The sequence below is a fragment of the Blennius ocellaris genome, assembly GCF_963422515.1.
Source record: "Blennius ocellaris genome assembly, chromosome: 7".
In the NCBI taxonomy this organism is placed as follows: domain Eukaryota; kingdom Metazoa; phylum Chordata; class Actinopteri; order Blenniiformes; family Blenniidae; genus Blennius; species Blennius ocellaris.
This window is the reverse complement of record NC_137656.1, coordinates 28889796-28913207: the sequence shown is the minus strand read 5'-3', so window position 1 is coordinate 28913207 and position 23412 is coordinate 28889796. Positions and strand designations below refer to the sequence as shown.

At 47.4% G+C, this 23412-nt stretch overlaps 2 protein-coding genes across 3 annotated transcripts in view; one reads left to right on the top strand and one right to left on the bottom strand.

Annotated features, from left to right (window-relative positions):
* golph3a (golgi phosphoprotein 3a) overlaps positions 1-15631 on the top strand; it is a 42883-nt gene extending 27252 nt beyond the window's left edge. Inside the window, exons 5-7 of the transcript XR_013936693.1 lie at positions 5886-6008; positions 6309-6393; positions 15424-15631. The gene's annotated coding sequence lies outside the window, so the exon portion shown is untranslated. The remainder of the gene's footprint in view (positions 1-5885; positions 6009-6308; positions 6394-15423) is intronic.
* Positions 15632-17394: 1763 nt separating this feature from the next.
* Positions 17395-23343, bottom strand: LOC308132523 (heat shock 70 kDa protein 12A-like). 2 transcript variants are annotated; one of them, XM_080499650.1, is made up of 4 exons: positions 22959-23343; positions 20501-20725; positions 19845-20016; positions 17395-19561 (listed from the first exon to the last, which is right to left on the bottom strand). In XM_080499650.1, the coding sequence occupies exons 1-4, from the start codon at positions 23238-23240 to the stop codon at positions 18531-18533; spliced, it is 1710 nt and encodes a 569-aa protein (XP_080355776.1). In that variant the 5' UTR covers positions 23241-23343; the 3' UTR covers positions 17395-18530. The 2 variants fall into 2 exon arrangements, with proteins under 2 accessions (XP_080355776.1, XP_080355777.1); XM_080499651.1 differs by having other exon boundaries at positions 20501-20722.
* Positions 23344-23412: the final 69 nt, after the last annotated feature.

Below are 23412 nucleotides of genomic sequence, written 5' to 3'. Positions count from 1 at the left end.
CTTCCTTTACTTTTGGAGCAACAGGAAATTTGATACATTTACTCCTTAATTTGTCCACTTCCTCTTTGGGAAAGTGCTTAGAAATTCAGTTTCTGTAAAGTGAAATAGGATAGAATTCACTGACAAACAAAGATCGTATGAAAGTGTTCCGCAGAGTGGGATTAATGACAGACTGTCCAAGACTGAAAACGTAGGGAATTAAGTTCAGGGAGGCCGACCCACAGTTAGTTACGTTCCGACCGAACATGCAGGAGGTACGTAGACGACATGAACACCTGGGAAGTGGCGTAGCGGGACCCACTCGCCGGATATGACGCCAAAACGAAGTCATTCGCTGAAAAGACCCGCATTTATGGTTTAATTTGTCCAGTCTTTCGTATGTCAACAGAGTGAAGGACTGTCTTCTCATCAGGTAAAGATTGGCCTTGTTGTCTATATACAAACGATCATCCTGCTCTAATAAGAAGCAGTAGTTTATCAGTGTTAATGAGAGGAGGAGGAGTTTTGTGGTTAAGTTAGGAGCAATGAACGTTTAAGTTGCTCTTTCTATCCTCATTCCTTGTTTTGGTGTATTAACTGTCATTTCTTGTCTTGTGAAAACTTTCTCCAGTAACTTTTGGTGTGTTTAGAGACGAATGTGCCTCCAATGAACTGCACCAGTAATCATACTATTGTAGCGCGCAGGAACGGGAGTCGTAGGCGGCGTGTCAAATGACAGTGCCAACGTCGGCAGTTTTATTGACATAAAGCCTTATAACAATTAACAGGAACAGAACGTGACTCGTTGCGCTGCGGTTGCCAACTAACTAACCACATCTGCTTGTGTGTCGGTATAAACAGTCCCACCGGAACCAATCTATGTAACCCAGGTTCCGCGGGTGAATTATGTAACGCCCACTACACAAGCCCCCCCAGAATTCACCCATAGTCAAAGTCACAATGTCGAAAGGGGACGATAACCCGACCACGGCGGGTACGGACCACAGGGGCAAAGGGGGAAACAGGGGCAACAGGCGCAGCTGGACTGACCACAGAATCGGGTGGCAAGGGCGCTGACACAGTGGCAGGGAGTTCAGCCGGAGCAGGGGAAACAGTCCTTGGGGGACGCCCACGACGTGGGGCCCGGGCCAATTCCACTGGCCTGGAAATGTCCACATGAGCGGGCTTAACCCGATCCAGGGAAATAGTCTCAAGTCTTCCGCCCATGTCCACCACCAGGTTCTTACCTCCATGCTGCAGGACCTTAAACGGCCCGTCATAGGGTGGACGCAACGGCCCGCGGTGTGCGTCGTGGCGGATGAACACGAACTTCGCTGAATGCAGATCGGGGGACACCTGAGGGACTGGGGTACCGTGCTGTGATGTGGGGACCGGTGCAAACGATCCGACGACCTCCTGCAGAGAAGACCGCTGCCCGGCTGCCGACCAAGGTGTCGTGGCGTCGGGGATGAACTCCCCAGGTACTCTCAGCACCTGGCCGTAGACGAGCTCGGCGGACGACGACTGCAGGTTCTCCTTCGGGGCCGTCCTGAGGCCCAGCATCACCCAGGGGAGCTTGTCCACCCAGTTGCCATCCTTCAGGCCTGCACGTAGGGCCGCCTTCATGGAGCGGTGGAAACGTTCACACAAACCATTCGCCTGGGGGTGATATGCGGTAGTGCGGTGTAACTTAACCCCCAATTCCCTGGCGACAGCAGTCCAGATCTCCGAAGTGAACTGCGTACCTCGGTCAGAGGACAGGTCTGAAGGGGTCCCGAAACGTGCGACCCACGTCCCGATAAACGCCCGGGCCACGTCGGCAGACGATGTTGAGGCGAGGGGAACCGCTTCCGGCCAGCGGGTCGTCCGATCCACCATTGTGAGGAGATAGGTGAAACCGTGCGAGGGGGGAAGCGGCCCTACCAGGTCAACGTTGACGTGGTCGAACCTCCTCTCAGGAACCGCAAAAGTCTCTAGGGGGGTCTTAGTGTGGCGGTGCACCTTTGCACGTTGACAGGCCACACATGAGTCAACCCAGGACCGCACGTCCTTCTTCAAGCCCCTCCAGACGAACTTCTGAGCCACCAACTTTACAGAGGCTTTTCTGCCGGGATGGGAGAGACTGTGTATGGCCTCGAACGCGGCCTGCTGCCAACTGACAGGGACCAGTGGCCTTGGCTGGCCAGTAGAGAGGTCGCACCACAACTTAACCCCTGAGCCGCCGACAGCGACCTCCTCCAGGTCCAGTGTCCGCCTCTTTCAGTGACTGAACCTCGGGGTCCGAGGCCTGCTCCTCGCTCATACGTGCGTAGTCGAGACCCAGCTGCACCGTGTGAACCATCGCTCTGGAAAGACAATCCGCGACCACGTTGTGCTTGCCGGCGATGTGGCGGATGTCAGTGGTGTATTCAGAGATGAACGACAGCTGGCGCTGTTGGCGGGCGGACCACGGTTCAGTCACTTTGGCCATGGAGAACGTGAGAGGCTTATGGTCGACGAAAACCGTAAACTTACGGCCTTCTAGCAGGAAGCGGAAGTGTCGGATTGCCAACCAGACGCCGAGCAGCTCCCTGTCGAAGGTACTATATTTCTGCTCTCTAGGGGCCAGCTGGCGGCTGTAAAAGGCGAGCGGTTGCCACGTACCCTCGACCCACTGTTCCAGCACGGCTCCCACAGCGTAGTCCGAAGCGTCGGTTGTAAGGGCAATCGGGGCCCCGGGTGACGGGTGGACCAACATGGCGGCCCGGCATAACGCAGTCTTCGTGTCGTCGAATGCCCTGCCTCTCTCGTCGGTCCAGTCGATGTCTTGGTTGGGGGTCTTACCCTTCAGGGCGTCGTACAGCGGGTGCATAATGTGAGCTGCCCGGCGGATGAATCGGTGGTAGAATGTGACCATGCCAAGGAATTCCCGGAGTCCCTGAGCCAAGCGTGGGCGGGGAAAGGCGGACACAGCCTCCACCTTCGACGGTAGGGGGACAGCCCCATCATTACCGATGAGGTGCCCCAGGAACGGGATGGACTTCGCTCCAAAGACACATTTAGCCGGGTTGATAATCAGGCCGTGCTGGTCAAGCCTGTGAAAAGGGCCCGGAGGTGCTTCAGGTGCTCTTCCTCGGATGAGCTGGCGACAAGGACGTCGTCCAGGTAGACAAACAGGAAAGGCATGTCTCTGAGTGCCGAGTCCATTAGTCGTTGGAAGGATTGAGCCGCGTTTTTTAGGCCCAACGGCATCCTGAGGAACTCGAATAGTCCAAAAGGTGTCACCACCGCTGTTTTAGGAATGTCTGCCGGGTGCACCGGAACCTGGTGGTAACCGCGCACCAGGTCGACCTTTGAAAACAGGCGCATCCCTGCCAAATGCGCTGAAAAGTCCTGAATATGGGGGACTGGGTATCGGTCTGGCGTGGTGGCATCATTAAGGCGCCGGTAGTCGCCGCACGGACGCCAGCTGCCATCCGGCTTGGGGACCATGTGGAGTGGCGAGGCCCATGGGCTGTCGGAACGACGGATGATGCCGAGGCGCTCTATGTTTTCAAACTCGGACTTCGCCATCGCCAGTTTCTCTGGGTTGAGCCGTCGCGCACGAGCATGGACGGGGGGCCTGTAGTGTCAATATGATGCTCAACTCCATGTTTAGCCGTGATGGCCGAGAAGGTGGGCTGGGTCAGGCAGGGAAACTCTCCGAGAAGCCGTTGGAATTTGTCACATTCAGAGAGCGAGCTGGAGAGGCCGTCATAAGCCCCCTCGTCGCGGACGCACGCAAAAGAGGAGAAGGTCTGGGCGTCCACCAAGCGGCCATTTTTAACGTCCACCAACAGTCCATGGGCGCACAAGAAATCAGCGCCGAGGAGGGGAAAGGTGATATCGGCCGTGACAAAGTCCCAGGAAAACTGCTGTCCCCCAAAACATACGGTCACAGTCCTCGTGCCGTACGTCCGGATGGGGGTGTCGTTGGCGGATGATAAGGGGGGTCCCTGTGACCCTCCAGCGGCGTCTTCCACCGTAGCCGGCAGGACGCTTCTCTGGGCGCCGGTGTCACAGAGGAATTTACGTCGTGAGAGGGTGTCCTCTATGAATAGCAGCCGGCCTTTAGCGCCTGCACTCATGGCTACTACTGAGCGCAGGCCTTGGCGTTTCCCGTCTCATTGAAGGTGCGCGGTGAGCGACACCTTTTGGCTTTCACACCAAAACGGGCGTGGAAGTAGCACAAACCCGGGCTGGCACGGTTGTCTGTGGCAGTGGGGACACGGGCCCGTGTGGGTGTGTGGCTGTACGTCGGGGCCAGCACGTCTGGGGCGGCGCGTTGTGTGGCCAGGAAGAACCGGTCTGCTTCTTCCGCCAGAGCACGTGGCTCAGTAATGGACGTATTGGCGAGCGCAGTCTGGACGTGTGGAGGCATGTGACGCAAAAACAGTTCAATGAAGAGGAAATTGGGCTCCTCAGCACCCAATAAGTTCAACATCATCTCCATGTGTTCAGAGGGTTTGCTGTCTCCTAAACCCTGGATCGCAAGGAGACGTCGAGCACGCTCAGACCGGAACAGTTCAAAACTTTTTAGGAGGTACGCCTTGAGCCCGGCGTATTTATTCTGGGCCGGAGGGGCTGTGATGAAACTCACTGCTCTGGCTGCAGTGGAGCTCCCCAGTGCGGACACGACGTGGTAATAGCATGTAGCATCGTCCGTAATGCTACGGAGGGCGAACTGAGCCTCCGCTTGCGCGAACCACGTCGCCGCGGACGTCTCCCAAAACTCCGGTAGTCTCAGCATGGCGGCACTTGCCATGTCAATTCGCTCGGTTCGCAGATCAGCCTCGGGAACTTCAACGGGGCTGACGTCGGGGTCACCAATGTAGCGCGCAGGAACGGGAGTCGTAGGCGGCGTGTCAAATGACAGTGCCAACGTCGGCAGTTTTATTGACATAAAGCCTTATAATAATTAACAGGAACAGAACGTGACTCGTTGCGCTGCGGTTGCCAACTAACTAACCACATCCGCTTGTGTGTCGGTATAAACAGTCCCACCGGAACCAATCTATGTAACCCAGGTTCCGCGGGTGAATTATGTAACGCCCACTACACTATATTATATTAATGGATGTATACAACGAGCTTGCTGCTGTGTTTTTATCCCAGATAGATGCTGGATATATATTAACTTGATAGTGATTAAAGTTTATACTAGCCATTTCTCCTAATATGTAAGAGACACTTCCCATGTTTATATATAATTATATATTTTAAACATGTTTCTGTGCAGGTTTGCCTCCGACATGAGAAACAGGCTTTTTCTTTCTCTGACTTCTTTTCCCACCTGAAGGAATCCAGATTATTTCTCATTCTATTTAGTCGTTTGTAACCAGGAGCTGGAAAGTGTGGAGGAATTCATCTGTGCTGAGTCTCTTTCCCTGTTTCCTCCGTCGCCTTCACATACGTACCTGATCGTTTTCTACTTCCAGAGTCTTTTCTATGATGGACTCCACAACGTCTTTTTCTCTTACCGGTTTTTCAAATGTGTCTTTATGTGTAAAATTACATTTGTATTCATCCTCGGTCACTAAAATGTGACTAATAATAAATGTATTATAATAAGGCATCTAAAGGGTTAGGGTTATGGTTAGGGTGCATTCACATGAGAAAATTATTAAAGGTAATGAGAGAAATTTTAAATCAAATGTATAACATAATGCAACGAATCATTTAGATGTTTGTCAATAAAGTTAATTGTTTATGTCTGTGCCACACATATAGAGAACTGAAACTACATTTCTCTTCACATCTGCATTTAAACAATAATTTCACACACTAACAATAGAAATAATTGACAAAACATATATACAGGCTATGAACAAAAAAAGAAAAAAATTAAATTAAACAAAAATAATGTGAATACATCTCTTGTTTTGCAGGATTTTTTTTATCCAGACACAGAAATGCTGGAATGGATGCAGTGCAAACTTTGCAAAGGCTGCTGCATGTTGGTTGTGCCTGAAAATCCCACAAACATCTGGAGGAGTCATCCAGCTGTGGAGGTAAGACCATGAATGAGAGCACAAGGTTCTACAACAATAGTTTGTACAATTATTCAATAGATGTGTCGTATGGCAGAAATGACTGAACCACTTGGTGAGATATTTATTCTGTGTTGATGATGTGTCTTTATATGAGGTCACTACTTTCATAAAGCAGTTTGATGATTAAACTATCATCAAACTACAGTAGTTTGATGTTTCAGTGACCAGCAGGTCATAAAACATCTCTTCATCAAGTTTGAGAGTTTTTACGTTACATAAGCTTGATTTGTTTACTTTTATTCCTCTGTATTGTACCAGATGTTGGAGCTACTGGAAGAGATGGAGGAGGTGACAGGAACCAAGAAGACCAGAGCCTCATCGTTATGTTTTTGATGTTCCAGAAGTAAGACGATCAATCAATGGAGGACATCATAGAAGTAGTGGTCAATATTTTGTCTTTTGAAACCATCTACATGCAGCTTGTCAGTGTTTTTCACATCATCATCAACATCCTGATGGGCTCAGGTCACACAAGCTGGAGGCCCAGGTCCTCATAGCCAGTGGAGAACGTTCTAGCTCTCTCACTGGAGAACCCACCTAACGTTCTAGCTCTCTCACTGGAGAACCCACCTAACGTTCTAGCTCTCTCACTGGAGAACCAACCTAACGTTCTAGCTCTCTCACTGGAGAACCAACCTAACGTTCTAGCTCTCTCACTGGAGAACCAACCTAACGTTCTAGCTCTCTCACTGGAGAACCAACCTAACGTTCTAGCTCTCTCACTGGAGAACCAACCTAACGTTCTAGCTCTCTCACTGGAGAACCAACCTAACGTTCTAGCTCTCTCACTGGAGAACCAACCTAACATTCTAGCTCTCTCACTGGAGAACCAACCTAACGTTCTAGCTCTCTCACTGGAGAACCAACCTAACGTTCTAACTCTCTCACTGGAGAACCAACCTAACGTTCTAGCTCTCTCACTGGAGAACCAACCTAACGTTCCAGCTCTCTCACTGGAGAACCAACCTAACGTTCTAGCTCTCTCACTGGAGAACCAACCTAACGTTCTAGCTCTCTCACTGGAGAACCAACCTAACATTCTAGCTCTCTCACTGGAGAACCAACCTAACGTTCTAGCTCTCTCACTGGAGAACCAACCTAACGTTCTAACTGTCTCACTGGAGAACCAACCTAATGTTCTAGCTCTCTCACTGGAGAACCAACCTAACGTTCTAGCTCTCTCACTGGAGAACCAACCTAACGTTCTAGCTCTCTCACTGGAGAACCAACCTAACGTTCTAGCTCTCTCACTGGAGAACCAACCTAACGTTCTAGCTCTCTCACTGGAGAACCAACCTAACGTTCTAGCTCTCTCACTGGAGAACCAACCTAACGTTCTAGCTCTCTCACTGGAGAACCAACCTAACATTCTAGCTCTCTCACTGGAGAACCAACCTAACGTTCTAGCTCTCTCACTGGAGAACCAACCTAACGTTCTAGCTCTCTCACTGGAGAACCAACCTAACGTTCTAGCTCTCTCACTGGAGAACCAACCTAACGTTCTAGCTCTCTCACTGGAGAACCAACCTAACGTTCTAGCTCTCTCACTGGAGAACCAACCTAACGTTCTAGCTCTCTCACTGGAGAACCAACCCAACGTTCTAGCTCTCTCACTGGAGAACCAACCTAACATTCTAGCTCTCTCACTGGAGAACCAACCTAACGTTCTAGCTCTCTCACTGGAGAACCAACCTAACGTTCTAGCTCTCTCACTGGAGAACCAACCTAACGTTCTAACTCTCTCACTGGAGAACCAACCTAACGTTCTAGCTCTCTCACTGGAGAACCAACCTAACGTTCTAGCTCTCTCACTGGAGAACCAACCTAACGTTCTAGCTCTCTCACTGGAGAACCAACCTAACGTTCTAGCTCTCTCACTGGAGAACCAACCTAACGTTCTAGCTCTCTCACTGGAGAACCAACCTAACATTCTAGCTCTCTCACTGGAGAACCAACCTAACGTTCTAGCTCTCTCACTGGAGAACCAACCTAACGTTCTAGCTCTCTCACTGGAGAACCAACCTAACGTTCTAGCTCTCTCACTGGAGAACCAACCTAACGTTCTAGCTCTCTCACTGGAGAACCAACCTAACATTCTAGCTCTCTCACTGGAGAACCAACCTAACGTTCTAGCTCTCTCACTGGAGAACCAACCTAACGTTCTAGCTCTCTCACTGGAGAACCAACCTAACGTTCTAGCTCTCTCACTGGAGAACCAACCCAACGTTCTAGCTCTCTCACTGGAGAACCAACCTAACATTCTAGCTCTCTCACTGGAGAACCAACCTAACGTTCTAGCTCTCTCACTGGAGAACCAACCTAACGTTCTAGCTCTCTCACTGGAGAACCAACCTAACGTTCTAACTCTCTCACTGGAGAACCAACCTAACGTTCTAGCTCTCTCACTGGAGAACCAACCTAACGTTCTAGCTCTCTCACTGGAGAACCAACCTAACGTTCTAGCTCTCTCACTGGAGAACCAACCTAACGTTCTAGCTCTCTCACTGGAGAACCAACCTAACGTTCTAGCTCTCTCACTGGAGAACCAACCTAACGTTCTAGCTCTCTCACTGGAGAACCAACCTAACGTTCTAGCTCTCTCACTGGAGAACCAACCTAACGTTCTAGCTCTCTCACTGGAGAACCAACCTAACGTTCTAGCTCTCTCACTGGAGAACCAACCTAACTTTCTAGCTCTCTCACTGGAGAACCAACCTAACGTTCTAGCTCTCTCACTGGAGAACCAACCTAACATTCTAGCTCTCTCACTGGAGAACCAACCTAACGTTCTAGCTCTCTCACTGGAGAACCAACCTAACGTTCTAGCTCTCTCACTGGAGAACCAACCTAACGTTCTAGCTCTCTCACTGGAGAACCAACCTAACGTTCTAGCTCTCTCACTGGAGAACCAACCTAACGTTCTAGCTCTCTCACTGGAGAACCAACCTAACGTTCTAGCTCTCTCACTGGAGAACCAACCCAACGTTCTAGCTCTCTCACTGGAGAACCAACCTAATGTTCTAGCTCTCTCACTGGAGAACCAACCTAACGTTCTAACTCTCTCACTGGAGAACCAACCTAACGTTCTAGCTCTCTCACTGGAGAACCAACCTAACGTTCTAGCTCTCTCACTGGAGAACCAACCTAACGTTCTAGCTCTCTCACTGGAGAACCAACCTAACGTTCTAGCTCTCTCACTGGAGAACCAACCTAACGTTCTAGCTCTCTCACTGGAGAACCAACCTAACGTTCTAGCTCTCTCACTGGAGAACCAACCTAACGTTCTAGCTCTCTCACTGGAGAACCAACCTAACGTTCTAGCTCTCTCACTGGAGAACCAACCTAACGTTCTAGCTCTCTCACTGGAGAACCAACCCAACGTTCTAGCTCTCTCACTGGAGAACCAACCTAATGTTCTAGCTCTCTCACTGGAGAACCAACCTAACGTTCTAACTCTCTCACTGGAGAACCAACCTAACGTTCTAGCTCTCTCACTGGAGAACCAACCTAACGTTCTAGCTCTCTCACTGGAGAACCAACCTAACGTTCTAGCTCTCTCACTGGAGAACCAACCTAACGTTCTAGCTCTCTCACTGGAGAACCAACCTAACGTTCTAGCTCTCTCACTGGAGAACCAACCTAACGTTCTAGCTCTCTCACTGGAGAACCAACCTAACGTTCTAGCTCTCTCACTGGAGAACCAACCTAACGTTCTAGCTCTCTCACTGGAGAACCAACCTAACGTTCTAGCTCTCTCACTGGAGAACCAACCTAACGTTCTAGCTCTCTCACTGGAGAACCAACCTAACGTTCTAGCTCTCTCACTGGAGAACCAACCTAATGTTCTAGCTCTCTCACTGGAGAACCAACCTAACGTTCTAGCTCTCTCACTGGAGAACCAACCTAACGTTCTAACTCTCTCACTGGAGAACCAACCTAACGTTCTAGCTCTCTCACTGGAGAACCAACCTAACGTTCCAGCTCTCTCACTGGAGAACCAACCTAACGTTCTAGCTCTCTCACTGGAGAACCAACCTAACGTTCTAGCTCTCTCACTGGAGAACCAACCTAACATTCTAGCTCTCTCACTGGAGAACCAACCTAATGTTCTAGCTCTCTCACTGGAGAACCAACCTAACGTTCTAACTCTCTCACTGGAGAACCAACCTAACGTTCTAGCTCTCTCACTGGAGAACCAACCTAACGTTCTAGCTCTCTCACTGGAGAACCAACCCAACGTTCTAGCTCTCTCACTGGAGAACCAACCTTACGTTCTAGCTCTCTCACTGGAGAACCAACCCAACGTTCTAGCTCTCTCACTGGAGAACCAACCTAACGTTCTAGCTCTCTCACTGGAGAACCAACCTAACGTTCTAGCTCTCTCACTGGAGAACCAACCTAACATTCTAGCTCTCTCACTGGAGAACCAACCTAACGTTCTAGCTCTCTCACTGGAGAACCAACCTAACGTTCTAACTCTCTCACTGGAGAACCAACCTAACGTTCTAGCTCTCTCACTGGAGAACCAACCTAACGTTCTAGCTCTCTCACTGGAGAACCAACCCAACGTTCTAGCTCTCTCACTGGAGAACCAACCTAACGTTCTAGCTCTCTCACTGGAGAACCAACCCAACGTTCTAGCTCTCTCACTGGAGAACCAACCTAACGTTCTAGCTCTCTCACTGGAGAACCAACCTAACGTTCTAACTCTCTCACTGGAGAACCAACCTAACGTTCTAGCTCTCTCACTGGAGAACCAACCTAACGTTCTAGCTCTCTAACTGGAGAACCAACCCAACGTTCTAGCTCTCTCACTGGAGAACCAACCTAACGTTCTAGCTCTCTCACTGGAGAACCATCCTAACGTTCTAGCTCTCTCACTGGAGAACGAACCTAACGTTCTAGCTCTCTCACTGGAGAACCAACCTAACGTTCTAGCTCTCTCACTGGAGAACCAACCTAACGTTCTAGCTCTCTCACTGGAGAACCAACCTAACGTTATAACTCTCTCACTGGAGAACCCACCTCCATGATGACCCAGAGTCTGAATGCATCTGGTGATGTGTAGTAATCTGATTACTTCCTGTTTTCACCTGGTGATGGTGTAGTAATCTGACTACTTCCTGTTTTCACCTGGTGATGGTGTAGTAATCTGATTACTTCCTGTTTTCACCTGGTGATGGTGTAGTAATCTGACTACTTCCTGTTTTCACCTGGTGATGGTGTAGTAATCTGATTACTTCCTGTTTTCACCTGGTGATGGTGTAGTAATCTGACTACTTCCTGTTTTCACCTGGTGATGGTGTAGTAATCTGATTACTTCCTGTTTTCACCTGGTGATGGTGTAGTAATCTGACTACTTCCTGTTTTCACCTGGTGATGGTGTAGTAATCTGATTACTTCCTGTTTTCACCTGGTGATGGTGTAGTAATCTTATAACTTCCTGTTTTCACCTGGTGATGGTGTAGTAATCTGATTACTTCCTGTTTTCAGCTGGTGATGGTGTAGTAATCTGATTACTTCCTGTTTTCATCTGGTGATGGTGTAGTAATCTGATTACTTCCTGTTTTCAGCTGGTGATGGTGTAGTAATCTGATTACTTCCTGTTTTCACCTGGTAATGGTGTAGTAATCTGATTACTTGCTGTTTTCACCTGGTGATGGTGTAGTAATCTTATAACTTCCTGTTTTCACCTGGTGATGGTGTAGTAATCTGATTACTTGCTGTTTTCACCTGATAGTAGAATGTAGTAATCTGATTACTTGCTGTTTTCACCTGATAGTAGAATGTAGTAATCTGATTACTTCCTGTTTTCAGCTGGTAGTAGAGTGTAGTAATCTTATAACTTCCTGTTTTCACCTGGTGATGGTGTAGTAATCTGATTACTTCCTGTTTTCAGCTGGTGATGGTGTAGTAATCTGATTACTTCCTGTCTTCACCTGGTGATGGTGTAGTAATCTGATTACTTCCTGTTTTCAGCTGGTGATGGTGTAGTAATCTGATTACTTCCTGTTTTCACCTGGTGATGATGGAGTAATCTTATAACTTCCTGTTTTCACCTGATAGTAGAGTGTAGTAATCTGATTACTTCCTGTCTTCACCTGGTGATGGTGCAGTGATCTTATAACTTCCTGTTTTCACCTGGTGATGGTGTAGTAATCTGATTACTTCCTGTTTTCACCTGGTGATGGTGTAGTAATCTGATTACTTCCTGTTTTCACCTGGTGATGGTGTAGTAATCTGATTACTTCCTGTTTTCACCTGGTGATGGTGGAGTAATCTTATCACTTCCTGTTTTCACCTGATAGTAGAGTGTAGTAATCTGATTACTTCCTGTTGTCACCTGGTGATGGTGCAGTGATCTTATAACTTCCTGTTTTCACCTGGTGATGGTGTAGTAATCTGATTACTTCCTGTTTTCATCTGGTGATGGTGTAGTAATCTGATTACTTCCTGTTTTCACCTGGTGATGGTGTAGTAATCTGATTACTTCCTGTTTTCACCTGGTGATGGTGTAGTAATCTGATTACTTCCTGTTTTCACCTGGTGATGGTGTAGTAATCTGATTACTTCCTGTTTTCACCTGGTGATGGTGTAGTAATCTGATTACTTCCTGTTTTCACCTGGTGATGGTGCAGTGATCTTATAACTTCCTGTTTTCACCTGGTGATGGTGTAGTAATCTGATTACTTCCTGTTTTCACCTGGTGATGGTGTAGTAATTTGATTACTTCCTGTTTTCATCTGGTGATGGTGCAGTGATCTTATAACTTTCTGTTTTCACCTGGTGATGGTGTAGTAATCTGATTACTTCCTGTTTTCACCTGGTGATGGTGTAGTAATCTGATTACTTGCTGTTTTCATCTGGTGATGGTGCAGTGATCTTATAACTTTCTGTTTTCACCTGGTGATGGTGTAGTAATCTGATTACTTCCTGTTTTCACCTGGTGATGGTGTAGTAATCTGATTACTTCCTGTTTTCACCTGGTGATGGTGTAGTAATCTTATAACTTCCTGTTTTCACCTGATAGTAGAGTGTAGTAATCTGATTACTTCCTGTTTTCACCTGGTGATGGTGCAGTGATCTTATAACTTCCTGTTTTCACCTGGTGATGGTGTAGTAATCTGATTACTTCCTGTTTTCACCTGGTGATGGTGTAGTAATCTGATTACTTCCTGTTTTCACCTGGTGATGGTGGAGTAATCTTATCACTTCCTGTTTTCACCTGATAGTAGAGTGTAGTAATCTGATTACTTCCTGTTGTCACCTGGTGATGGTGCAGTGATCTTATAACTTCCTGTTTTCACCTGGTGATGGTGTAGTAATCTGATTACTTCCTGTTTTCACCTGGTGATGGTGTAGTAATCTGATTACTTCCTGTTTTCACCTGGTGATGGTGTAGTAATCTGATTACTTCCTGTTTTCACCTGGTGATGGTGGAGTAATCTTATCACTTCCTGTTTTCACCTGATAGTAGAGTGTAGTAATCTGATTACTTCCTGTTGTCACCTGGTGATGGTGCAGTGATCTCATAACTTCCTGTTTTCACCTGGTGATGGTGTAGTAATCTGACTACTTCCTGTTTTCACCTGGTGATGGTGTAGTCATCTAATAACTTCCTGTCTTCACCTGGTGGTGGTGTAGTAATCTGATTACTTCCTGTTTTCATCTGGTGATGGTGTAGTAATCTGATTACTTCCTGTTTTCATCTGGTGATGGTGTAGTAATCTGATTACTTCCTGTTTTCACTTGGTGATGGTGTAGTAATCTGATTAATTCCTGTTTTCAGCTGGTGATGGTGTAGCAATCTGATTACTTCCTGTTTTCACCTGGTGATGGTGTAGTAATCTGATTACTTCCTGTTTTCAGCTGGTGATGGTGTAGTAATCTTATAACTTCCTGTTTTCACCTGGTGATGGTGTAGTAATCTGATTACTTGCTGTTTTCACCTGATAGTAGAATGTAGTAATCTGATTACTTGCTGTTTTCACCTGATAGTAGAATGTAGTAATCTGATTACTTCCTGTTTTCAGCTGGTAGTAGAGTGTAGTAATCTTATAACTTCCTGTTTTCACCTGGTGATGGTGTAGTAATCTTATAACTTCCTGTTTTCAGCTGGTTATGGTGTAGTAATCTGATTACTTCCTGTTTTCACCTGGTGATGGTGTAGTAATCTTATAACTTCCTGTTTTCACCTGGTGATGGTGTAGTAATCTGATTACTTCCTGTTTTCACCTGGTGATGGTGTAGTAATCTGATTACCTCCTGTTTTCACCTGGTGATGGTGTAGTAATCTGATTACTTCCTGTTTTCACCTGGTGATGGTGTAGTAATCTGATTACTTCCTGTTTTCACCTGGTGATGGTGTAGTGATCCTATAACTTCCTGTTTTCATCTGATAGTAGAGTGTAGTAATCTGATTACTTCCTGTTTTCACCTGGTGATGGTGTAGTAATCTGATTACTTGCTGTTTTCACCTGGTGATGGTGTAGTGATCCTATAACTTCCTGTTTTCATCTGATAGTAGAGTGTAGTAATTTGATTACTTGCTGTTTTCATCTGATAGTAGAGTGTAGTAATCTGATTACTTGCTGTTTTCACCTGGTGATGGTGTAGTGATCCTATAACTTCCTGTTTTCATCTGATAGTAGAGTGTAGTAATCTGATTACTTGCTGTTTTCACCTGACAGAGTGTAGCTGCACTGTTGCTGCTCATTACCGTCTTGTCTATTGGAATCTTTACCTTAACATTCGCATAATGTCTCTAAAATCAAGACTATATTAATAGAGTGACGCTGAAAAACTAACCCATGCATTTACTTCAAGAGTAAGTATTGTAACTCCCTATTATCAGGATGTCCGGCGCACAGATCCGTAACCCTAGCACCCCCTTTAGGCCATCCCACAAACTTTGTTAGCATGTTAACTAGCATACCAGTTACTTCTCAGGTGCCCCTGAGCTGAAATCTGGTCTTGTTTCACATACTAACCTGCTAAGCTAACTATCTTAGCATTAGCATTAAAAAGCATTATAAAGCATGGTACCTAGCAATACTAACATGTTTGTGTTTGTGTGTTCATGTTGTGTCCAAGCAATGTGTGTGAGTGAGGGTAAAGCACTGCTAATGAACCGCTCTGCTGCTCCTGCTCCTCCTCCTCCTCCTGCCTTTCTTGCTCTGTCCCTAAAAATAACAATCTGACAGCAATAAAAGCAGTCTGACATAAAACCAGGATAAGAACATACATTTTGAATAACACTGTCAAGCACCTTGGGACCCAGAACCTCTGCCTGGAGGGAAGACGCTGCAGTCACCTGTCTGAATCTGATGCTGATCTCCCAATGTCGAGTTAACAGTTTGTCTTGTCTTGACAGTTGATTCAAAATGCTGCAGCAAGACTCCTGACAGGAACCAGCAGAAGAGATCACGTCACTCCCATATGATCTTCTCTTCATTGACTCCTTGTCAGGATCATCTGGCTCCGAGACTTCCTGACTGGCTCCTAGACTTCCTGTCTGGCTCCTAGACCTCCTGTCTGGCTCCTAGACTTCCTGTCTGGCTCCTAGACCTCCTGTCTGGCTCCTAGACCTCCTGTCTGGCTCCTAGACCTCCTGACTGGCTCCTAGACTTCCTGTCTGGCTCCTAGACCTCCTGTCTGGCTCCTAGACCTCCTGTCTGGCTGCTAGACCTCCTGACTGGCTCCTAGACCTCCTGTCTGGCTCCTAGACCTCCTGACTGGCTCCTAGACTTCCTGTCTGGCTCCTAGACTTCCTGTCTGGCTCCTAGACCTCCTGTCTGGCTGCTAGACCTCCTGACTGGCTCCTAGACTTCCTGTCTGGCTCCTAGACTTCCTGTCTGGCTCCTAGACCTCCTGTCTGGCTGCTAGACCTCCTGACTGGCTCCTAGACTTCCTGACTGGCTCCTAGACTTCCTGTCTGGCTCCTAGACTTCCTGTCTGGCTCCTAGACCTCCTGTCTGGCTGCTAGACCTCCTGACTGGCTCCTAGACCTCCTGACTGGCTCCTAGACTTCCTGACTGGCTCCTAGACCTCCTGACTGGCTCCTAGACTTCCTGACTGGCTCCTAGACCTCCTGTCTGGCTCCTAGACTTCCTGTCTGGCTCCTAGACCTCCTGTCTGGCTCCTAGACCTCCTGTCTGGCTCCTAGACCTCCTGACTGGCTCCTAGACTTCCTGTCTGGCTCCTAGACCTCCTGTCTGGCTGCTAGACCTCCTGACTGGCTCCTAGACCTCCTGTCTGGCTCCTAGACCTCCTGACTGGCTCCTAGACTTCCTGTCTGGCTCCTAGACTTCCTGTCTGGCTCCTAGACCTCCTGTCTGGCTGCTAGACCTCCTGACTGGCTCCTAGACTTCCTGACTGGCTCCTAGACTTCCTGTCTGGCTCCTAGACCTCCTGACTGGCTCCTAGACCTCCTGACTGGCTCCTAGACTTCCTGACTGGCTCCTAGACCTCCTGACTGGCTCCTAGACCTCCTGACTGGCTCCTAGACTTCCTGTCTGGCTCCTAGACTTCCTGACTGGCTCCTAGACCTCCTGACTGGCTGCTAGACCTCCTGACTGGCTGCTAGACCTCCTGACTGGCTCCTAGACCTCCTGACTGTCAGGATTGGAAACAGGACTTCAGCCAGCCTCCTCACCAACACTGTCCCCCTCAGGGACGTGTCCTCAGCCCCGTCCTCTACACCTTGTTCACACATGACTGTGTCGCCTCCCACAAGGACAACATCATCCTGAAGTTGGCAGATGGCACCGCTGTGATCGGACGCATCACAGGGGAGGAGGAAGCGGCTTACAGGAGGGAGGTGCTGGTCTAGTGGCTTGGTGTGAGGACAACCACCTCTCTCTTAACACTGACAAGACAAAGGAGATGATAGTGGACAGGAGGAAGGAGAGGAGACCTCATCATCCACTGTCTATCCGGGAGCTTGAGATGGAGAGGGTGAGCAGGGTGTCCACATCAGAGGACCTCACCTGGACACTCAACACCACACAGGAGGACCTCACCTGGACACTCAACACCACACAGGAGGACCTCACCTGGACACTCAACACCACACAGGAGGACCTCACCTGGACACTCAACACCACACAGGAGGACCTCACCTGGACACTCAACACCACACAGGAGGACCTCACCTGGACATTCAACACCACACAGGTGGTCAAGAGGGCCCAACAACGGCTGTACTTCCTGAGGAGGCTGAAGACATTGGGCATGTCTCCCAGGATACTCAGGAACTTGTACAGCTGTGTGGTTGAGACACCTTAACCAGCTGCATCACACCAGGTACATCACAGCTGGTACATCACACCTGGTACATCACAGCTGGTACATCACACCTGGTACATCACAGCTGGTACATCACACCTGGTACATCACACCTGGTACATCACACCTGGTACGGCAGCACTACTGTGGTGGAGCGCAGTGGCCTGCAGAGAGGATCAGCAGAACACCACTGCCTCTCTGCAGAGCCTCTACCAGCACAGGGTCCACAGTAGAGCTGCCTCCGTACTAAAAGACCCCACCCATCCACAACACAGACTGTTCACGCTTCTGCCCTCAGGCCGGAGGTTCAGAAGCTTGAAAAGCAAAACCAACGGACTGAAAAACTCTTTCTTCCCTGTTGCCATCAGACTCTGAACAGCTGCTGACATGTTTACTTTGCACATCTCACTTCACACTAATATTTTTTGCACTGCTCTGTTACTTCATTTTATTTTCTATATTTTAGTCTCTTGTGCATGTACTAATTTATATAGGTCGGCTTCAGCGTGAACGGCAAAATAAGAATTTCGTTCTCCGTGAAACCTGGCTTTTACTGGTGATATGACAAAAACACCTTGAACCCTTGTTAAATCTACAATAGAATATCAAATCCTTTTTTTAAACTATAAAGCTTCTAACAACCATCATATCTTCAATAACTGTCAGTCCCATATTACAAAGCACAACACTTGGTTCAGAGTGCTGCTTACTGCATGTGCCCAGGTTTTCTGAACACAGAATATGATGATCAGTTTCCTGTTTAAGTCTTTCCAGTCGGTCTCATGGTAGATGCAGACGGTGTGAATTTGTTTTTGTGTTTAACAATGAAATTAAGGAAATGCAATTGAGTCAATGAAAATACATTTAATTGTTTTGCGAAAAAACAGAAGGAGAAACATTTTTCATTGGGTAAAGACAGAAAGAAGAGAGTAGAACATTATTGAAGGTACAGAATTTTGGGGGGGCGCTTGTCCTTTTCAGGTTTTGGGCGCACGTTCATTTCCAGTAGGATTCCTCCGCAAGTTTATAAATGAGGCTCCTCACATACAGTTCATTTGTTCTTTGTGAATGTGAACATCTATTAATATGTGGATCAAGTTTGTGCTTTTGGGCTGCGTCTCCAACAGAACTAACAATTGCAGCTTTTTGCTGGTGAAGGGATGGATGGATGCATTTTTACGTTTCAGAATCACTTTACAATTTCCTCATGAAATCGAGCTCGATCGATTTCGTCAAACCAGATTCTACATCCGTGGCTGTAGCCAGCATCTCCGTGAAGCCAAACTTGAGCTTCAGTTTGACCTGGCGTTTCATGCCAAGTCTTGTGTCGGGTGTGCTCACCACAAACGAACCAATTTTCTCCACCCCTTCATCGTCCACATAGAACGGACTTTCTTTCTCTGTGCTGTAAAACGCAAAGTACATTGTCAACTGATCGGACTCCGATGGAGTTAAGATATGTTCTCTGGTTTCATCCCAGCCCACGTTCTCATTAATGGCCACCAGCTTCATAAAGATATCGTTACACCACTCGCCATCTTTGTTTGTGTATTTCTTGTCTGCTCTGTGTTTGGATGCATCAAACCGATTACCGACAGCAAGTCCGTAAGTGAAGGCACTTTGGCGAGAGGCCACCACCTCCGGGGTTCTTCCAAACATCACTGCTCCCTTTACTATTGCCTCTTGAGCTCTGAAAGGACACAGAACTTTACACTGATCAGAGAACTGACGGATGACGTGCTGTTGCAGGATCTGACTCTCAGCGTAGCCCCCCACTAACAGAATGAACTCGATGTTGAAACCTTTCCCCAAGATTCCTCTCAGACTGTCAGTGATGCTGTGTAGACTCTCTTCAAAGAAAGACCTCAGTTTCTCTTTCGAGATTTGGATGGAGCCCTCATTCCAGGAAGCACCACTCACACTTTGAAAGAACGCTTCCACGTTCTTCACTTCCTGAGCCAGTTTTCCCAGATTGTAGGGACAGCTGATCTCCACCTCCTGGTCTTTCTTTTTGAACAGAGTGAAGTCGTACATCATTTTCTGAACCTCACTGGGGTACTGCCTTTCATATTCTTCCCACACGCCATCACAGAAGATTATCTTCAGTAGTTCTTTGAACTTTTGGTCCACAGTTTGTCCGCCCATGTTGTTCCCCGAGGCTTTGTGCAGCTCCTTCAAGGCTCCCCCGTCCAGGACTTCGTGGACAGTGATGTCAACGGTTCCCCCTGCAACATCCAAAGAGCTGAACTCCAGTCATCCACAGAAGTTGAACATGAAATGTGGTTTGCAGCTCAGTCGATGTTTGGATGAACATAATGTATGTATTTGAACAATTGTGATTAGAGCTAGGGGTTAGCTAACCTAACGTCCAATCATTATATTTAGAGCTGAGCCAACAGTAGATTTGTGGAGACACTGAATTGATTGAGCCATTACTATCACATATGTTTTGAGGAGCTGCTTGTAAAGAACACCCTCTCCTTAGGTAATAAACAGTGTCATGTGTACCTCCACAGTCCACCACGATGTACTGTGTTCCTGGAGATTGTTCCAGAGTGTTGTCTCCTTGGCTCCGCGCTGTGAACCCGTCCGCCGGGAGCTTCTTACACCAGATGGAGGCGGCCTCTGGTTCCAGGGCGATGATCAGCTTGGTTTCATTGCCTTTGGTCACAATACCAGCCTGCAGGTCAAACAATAGTATGACAGCACATCTTCAAGTACAGATACGACTCCTGGGCCAAAATGTTGGGAACTCACAGGATTTGTTGGTGAAATGGACCTGAAAGGAAGTTTGTTTAGTGAAGAAAAATAGCAGTTTGCTCACTGGAGGTGCTTTGATTGGTTTGATTACATGATTACTGCCAAGGCAGACACATACTCCTGTGGTTGTCGTGAGGATCCACCTGGTTTATATTTATGAAAAAAAAAATTCTAAAAAAGAGTTGAGTGGAAAGAAACGGATATGCCAACAAGCTTCTTCTTTTTTTTTTTTTTACCATGAAAATGAATACATCATTTGTGAATGTTTCTAAAATTTGTTAGAATCTACTGAGATGCAGAAGATATCAATTTTCATGAGAAAAACCAGTACTGTAGTCTGTATTTCATCCATCCATCCATCCATCCATCCATCCACCCATCCATCCATCCACAGTCTCTGTTACCTGAGTTGCAGCTTTCCTCATGAACTGCTTTGCTGAAGGATCCCAGATAGCAGGTACCGTCAGCACCCAGTTGAAGTCGGCTGCAATGAACTCCCTCCCTGACGTGTTGTTGATGGTCTTCAGGGCGGTGTCCTTCAGGTATCTCAGTGCCTCTGTGAACACTTTAAGGGCCTTCATCGACTTCCCATTGGCCGCTGTGATGGTCAGGTCACTGCTGAGTTTCTGCTGATGATCAACATCCGAATCAGTGTTTGCACGGAACTCATGATCATGAACACAGACGCTCATGTGCTGCTCTCGTGCTGAATCAGCTATTCTTTGCAGAAAAACAGTGATGATGAAAGGAAACCAGAAGGTTAATCCAGCTGCAATCTCCAAATCTAGAATAGAAGATTAATTAGCAAAAATATACACTATTCGTCAGGAGTGCCGAGATGTTAGAGGAAGTGCTCTCAGGGTTTGTAGAGTGGAGCTCAACACACATTTATTATGTCAGTTGGCATTTTTAAACAAATAAAAATAAGATGGTTGTCACATGGATTCTGAAGGATCTGATGCGTTTCAGGATGAGGTTGTCAGAAGTTGAGTATGAACTCTGTATTTCAGCATCTTTCAGGAGCCATACAATTCTAGTAACTTCTGAGCAGCAGGTGGAGCTATAACCTCTTGGTAGTCAGCTGCACACGTGACAGGTGTGTTTCCAATCAGTGGTGAGGCTTCTTGCTCCATCACATTGTCACTCTTCTTTCTTTCAATATCAATCAACAAAGATTGGAGAGGTTTTTATTGATGTTGTTACATGAATGAACTCCACAATGAGGAAATATTCATATATGTATTTATTGATCATTATTGAAACACGAGTAAAGAACATTCCTGAGCACTTCCAGCAAGGGACTAATGGGCTCCAGTATTGGACAGTCTCCACTCAGACTACTGAGGATTGACCTTGGTAGAGGGGCAGTGGAGGGCCTCGCTCAGGGAGGGAACACGGTTTGAGTCTGACAACGTCCAGTCACGTGGGTTGGAGTCAGTGAGTCTTAGCGGATATGGAATGGAGTCACTGCCACTGACTGTGTTTTTGCTGATCTGAGTAGTTCTGTGGCCACACATCACTGTAAGTAGCATTTAGCTTCATAGTGAAACTGTAGTCTCACTGATGCTGCCCTACTTGTTTTTAGGCAGCATTCTTCTTTTTCACTCCTTGCATGTAGGTCAAAGTCTTTTTCAGCGACAGAATATCCCTCATCATCAAATAATATCTGCACAATAGAATAAATAAATTCACAGCGTTAGGAATACGTTTCAAATCTTGGATTAGAGACAAACTACTTTCTTGGTATGACGACAGAAGACACCTCAACAATCTATTTGTGGATGTGATGCTTTCTAGCTCAGCTTGTCAATTACCTTATTTGTCAATTTATCCTCATTTCTCTAATTTGTCACCTTTTTTACTTTACACCATTTCAGCAAGGACGGCCATTTTAATGATTCTGATATTGTATAAAACCTTGTGATTTGAGACTTTGTGGGTCACAACCGGTTTGGTCATGTCTCCTATTGGATTGTTTAGTGTGTCAACAATGTGCTTCCATGCAGACCAGGTCAACTGACAGACGCTCCATGAGCTTCATGTAGGTACAAGATGTGTCACCATGAGGGCGACACAGTGAGGTTTTCCAGACAGTTCCACTGACACTTCCTGTTGGTGCTTCATTCCTTTGCTGTGACTGAGAAAAACTCTTCATAACCTGCTGAATGGCTGCCCTCTGTCCACCACCGGTCTGTGTTACTCAGTGTGGTTGTGAAACTTTGATTGTTCATTACTTTCCTTCAGTACTTTACTTTTTCCTTTGTCACTTTTACTGAGCAAGTATGAAGAGCCGCACAACAAAACCTCAGTTATTGTTCTTGCAATATCAACATGCAATATTCTGACAGACTGACGTTAATGCAACCATATCTTTGTTACAATACTCAGAAAGCTGATGGTTGTCGGTTCACTGGTTTGAAACCCGCTCAATGCTCATGTGTGAAGGCCTTGAGCAACAACCAGTGTCTTTACTATTAGCAGTGACCAGGAAGGGCTTGATGAAGAGAGAAGCTCTCTGCAGGGGGGCAGTCACATATGTTTCACTATTCTACCATGAGAGGCTGAGATTTGTGCTGCTTTCTGTTGAGTCAGGTGTGACCCTGATGCTCACACCCGCCTTCATGAACAAAGTCCAGCAGCTAGGAAATGAGGCCTGGATTGTAGATAACGAGCCATGAGAATATGAGCAGAGGCTGAGCCCCTGCAGGGAGCACACAGTCACAGCAACGTGAACAGAAACAGAAAGTAACAGAGAAAATGTTTCCTCAAACTGAATCCAGCAAAGTCATGCCTGAAGTAAAAAGTACAGAGAACAAAATACAAGGTTGATGACATCATAATACCACATCACAAGATACTCACTTTTCCATAGAGAGACATCTTGAAGCATTCAAAGAACAACTTGTTTCGTGCATCGTCCCCACGCATCTTCATGTACGTCCCTTTGGCTTCATAGCCGAAGCTGAGAAACGTCTCGTGCTCATCAAACAGGATGCAGGTGGGGGTCTTGGGGGTCTCCAGGCCCACCTCCTCACCCCAGGGCGGCAGGTGGGGTTCGATCTCCTCGTCCCGGGGCGTCATGCTGAAGGCATATCCACTGTACGACGTGCCGAAGTCCACGGCAATGATGAAGGAGTCGCTCATGGCGCACCGGACGGAGCAGTGCGGGTGGAACAGACTGTGACCGAGCAGTCTGCAGACTGAGGACCGGAGGTGTCTAACAGCAGCAGCTGTCACAATGTGTCAGTTGCCGTGAGGTGGCAGGAGGAGGAGCTGATGGACGAACTGCTGTGAACCAATGTGCAGCGGCCGTCCA

What these genes read in the sequence shown, in the direction of transcription:
- LOC308132523 (XM_080499650.1), bottom strand. Translation starts at nt 23,240, where the DNA reads ATGAGCGACTCCTTCATCATTGCCGTGGACTTCGGCACGTCGTACAGT. An exon ending in AGATGTCTCTCTATGGAAAA is followed by an intron (nt 20,726 to 22,958) that starts GTGAGTATCTTG and finishes GTTGATCATCAG; the next exon opens with CAGAAACTCAGCAGTGACCT. An exon ending in TGAGGAAAGCTGCAACTCAG is followed by an intron (nt 20,017 to 20,500) that starts GTAACAGAGACT and finishes TTTGACCTGCAG; the next exon opens with GCTGGTATTGTGACCAAAGG.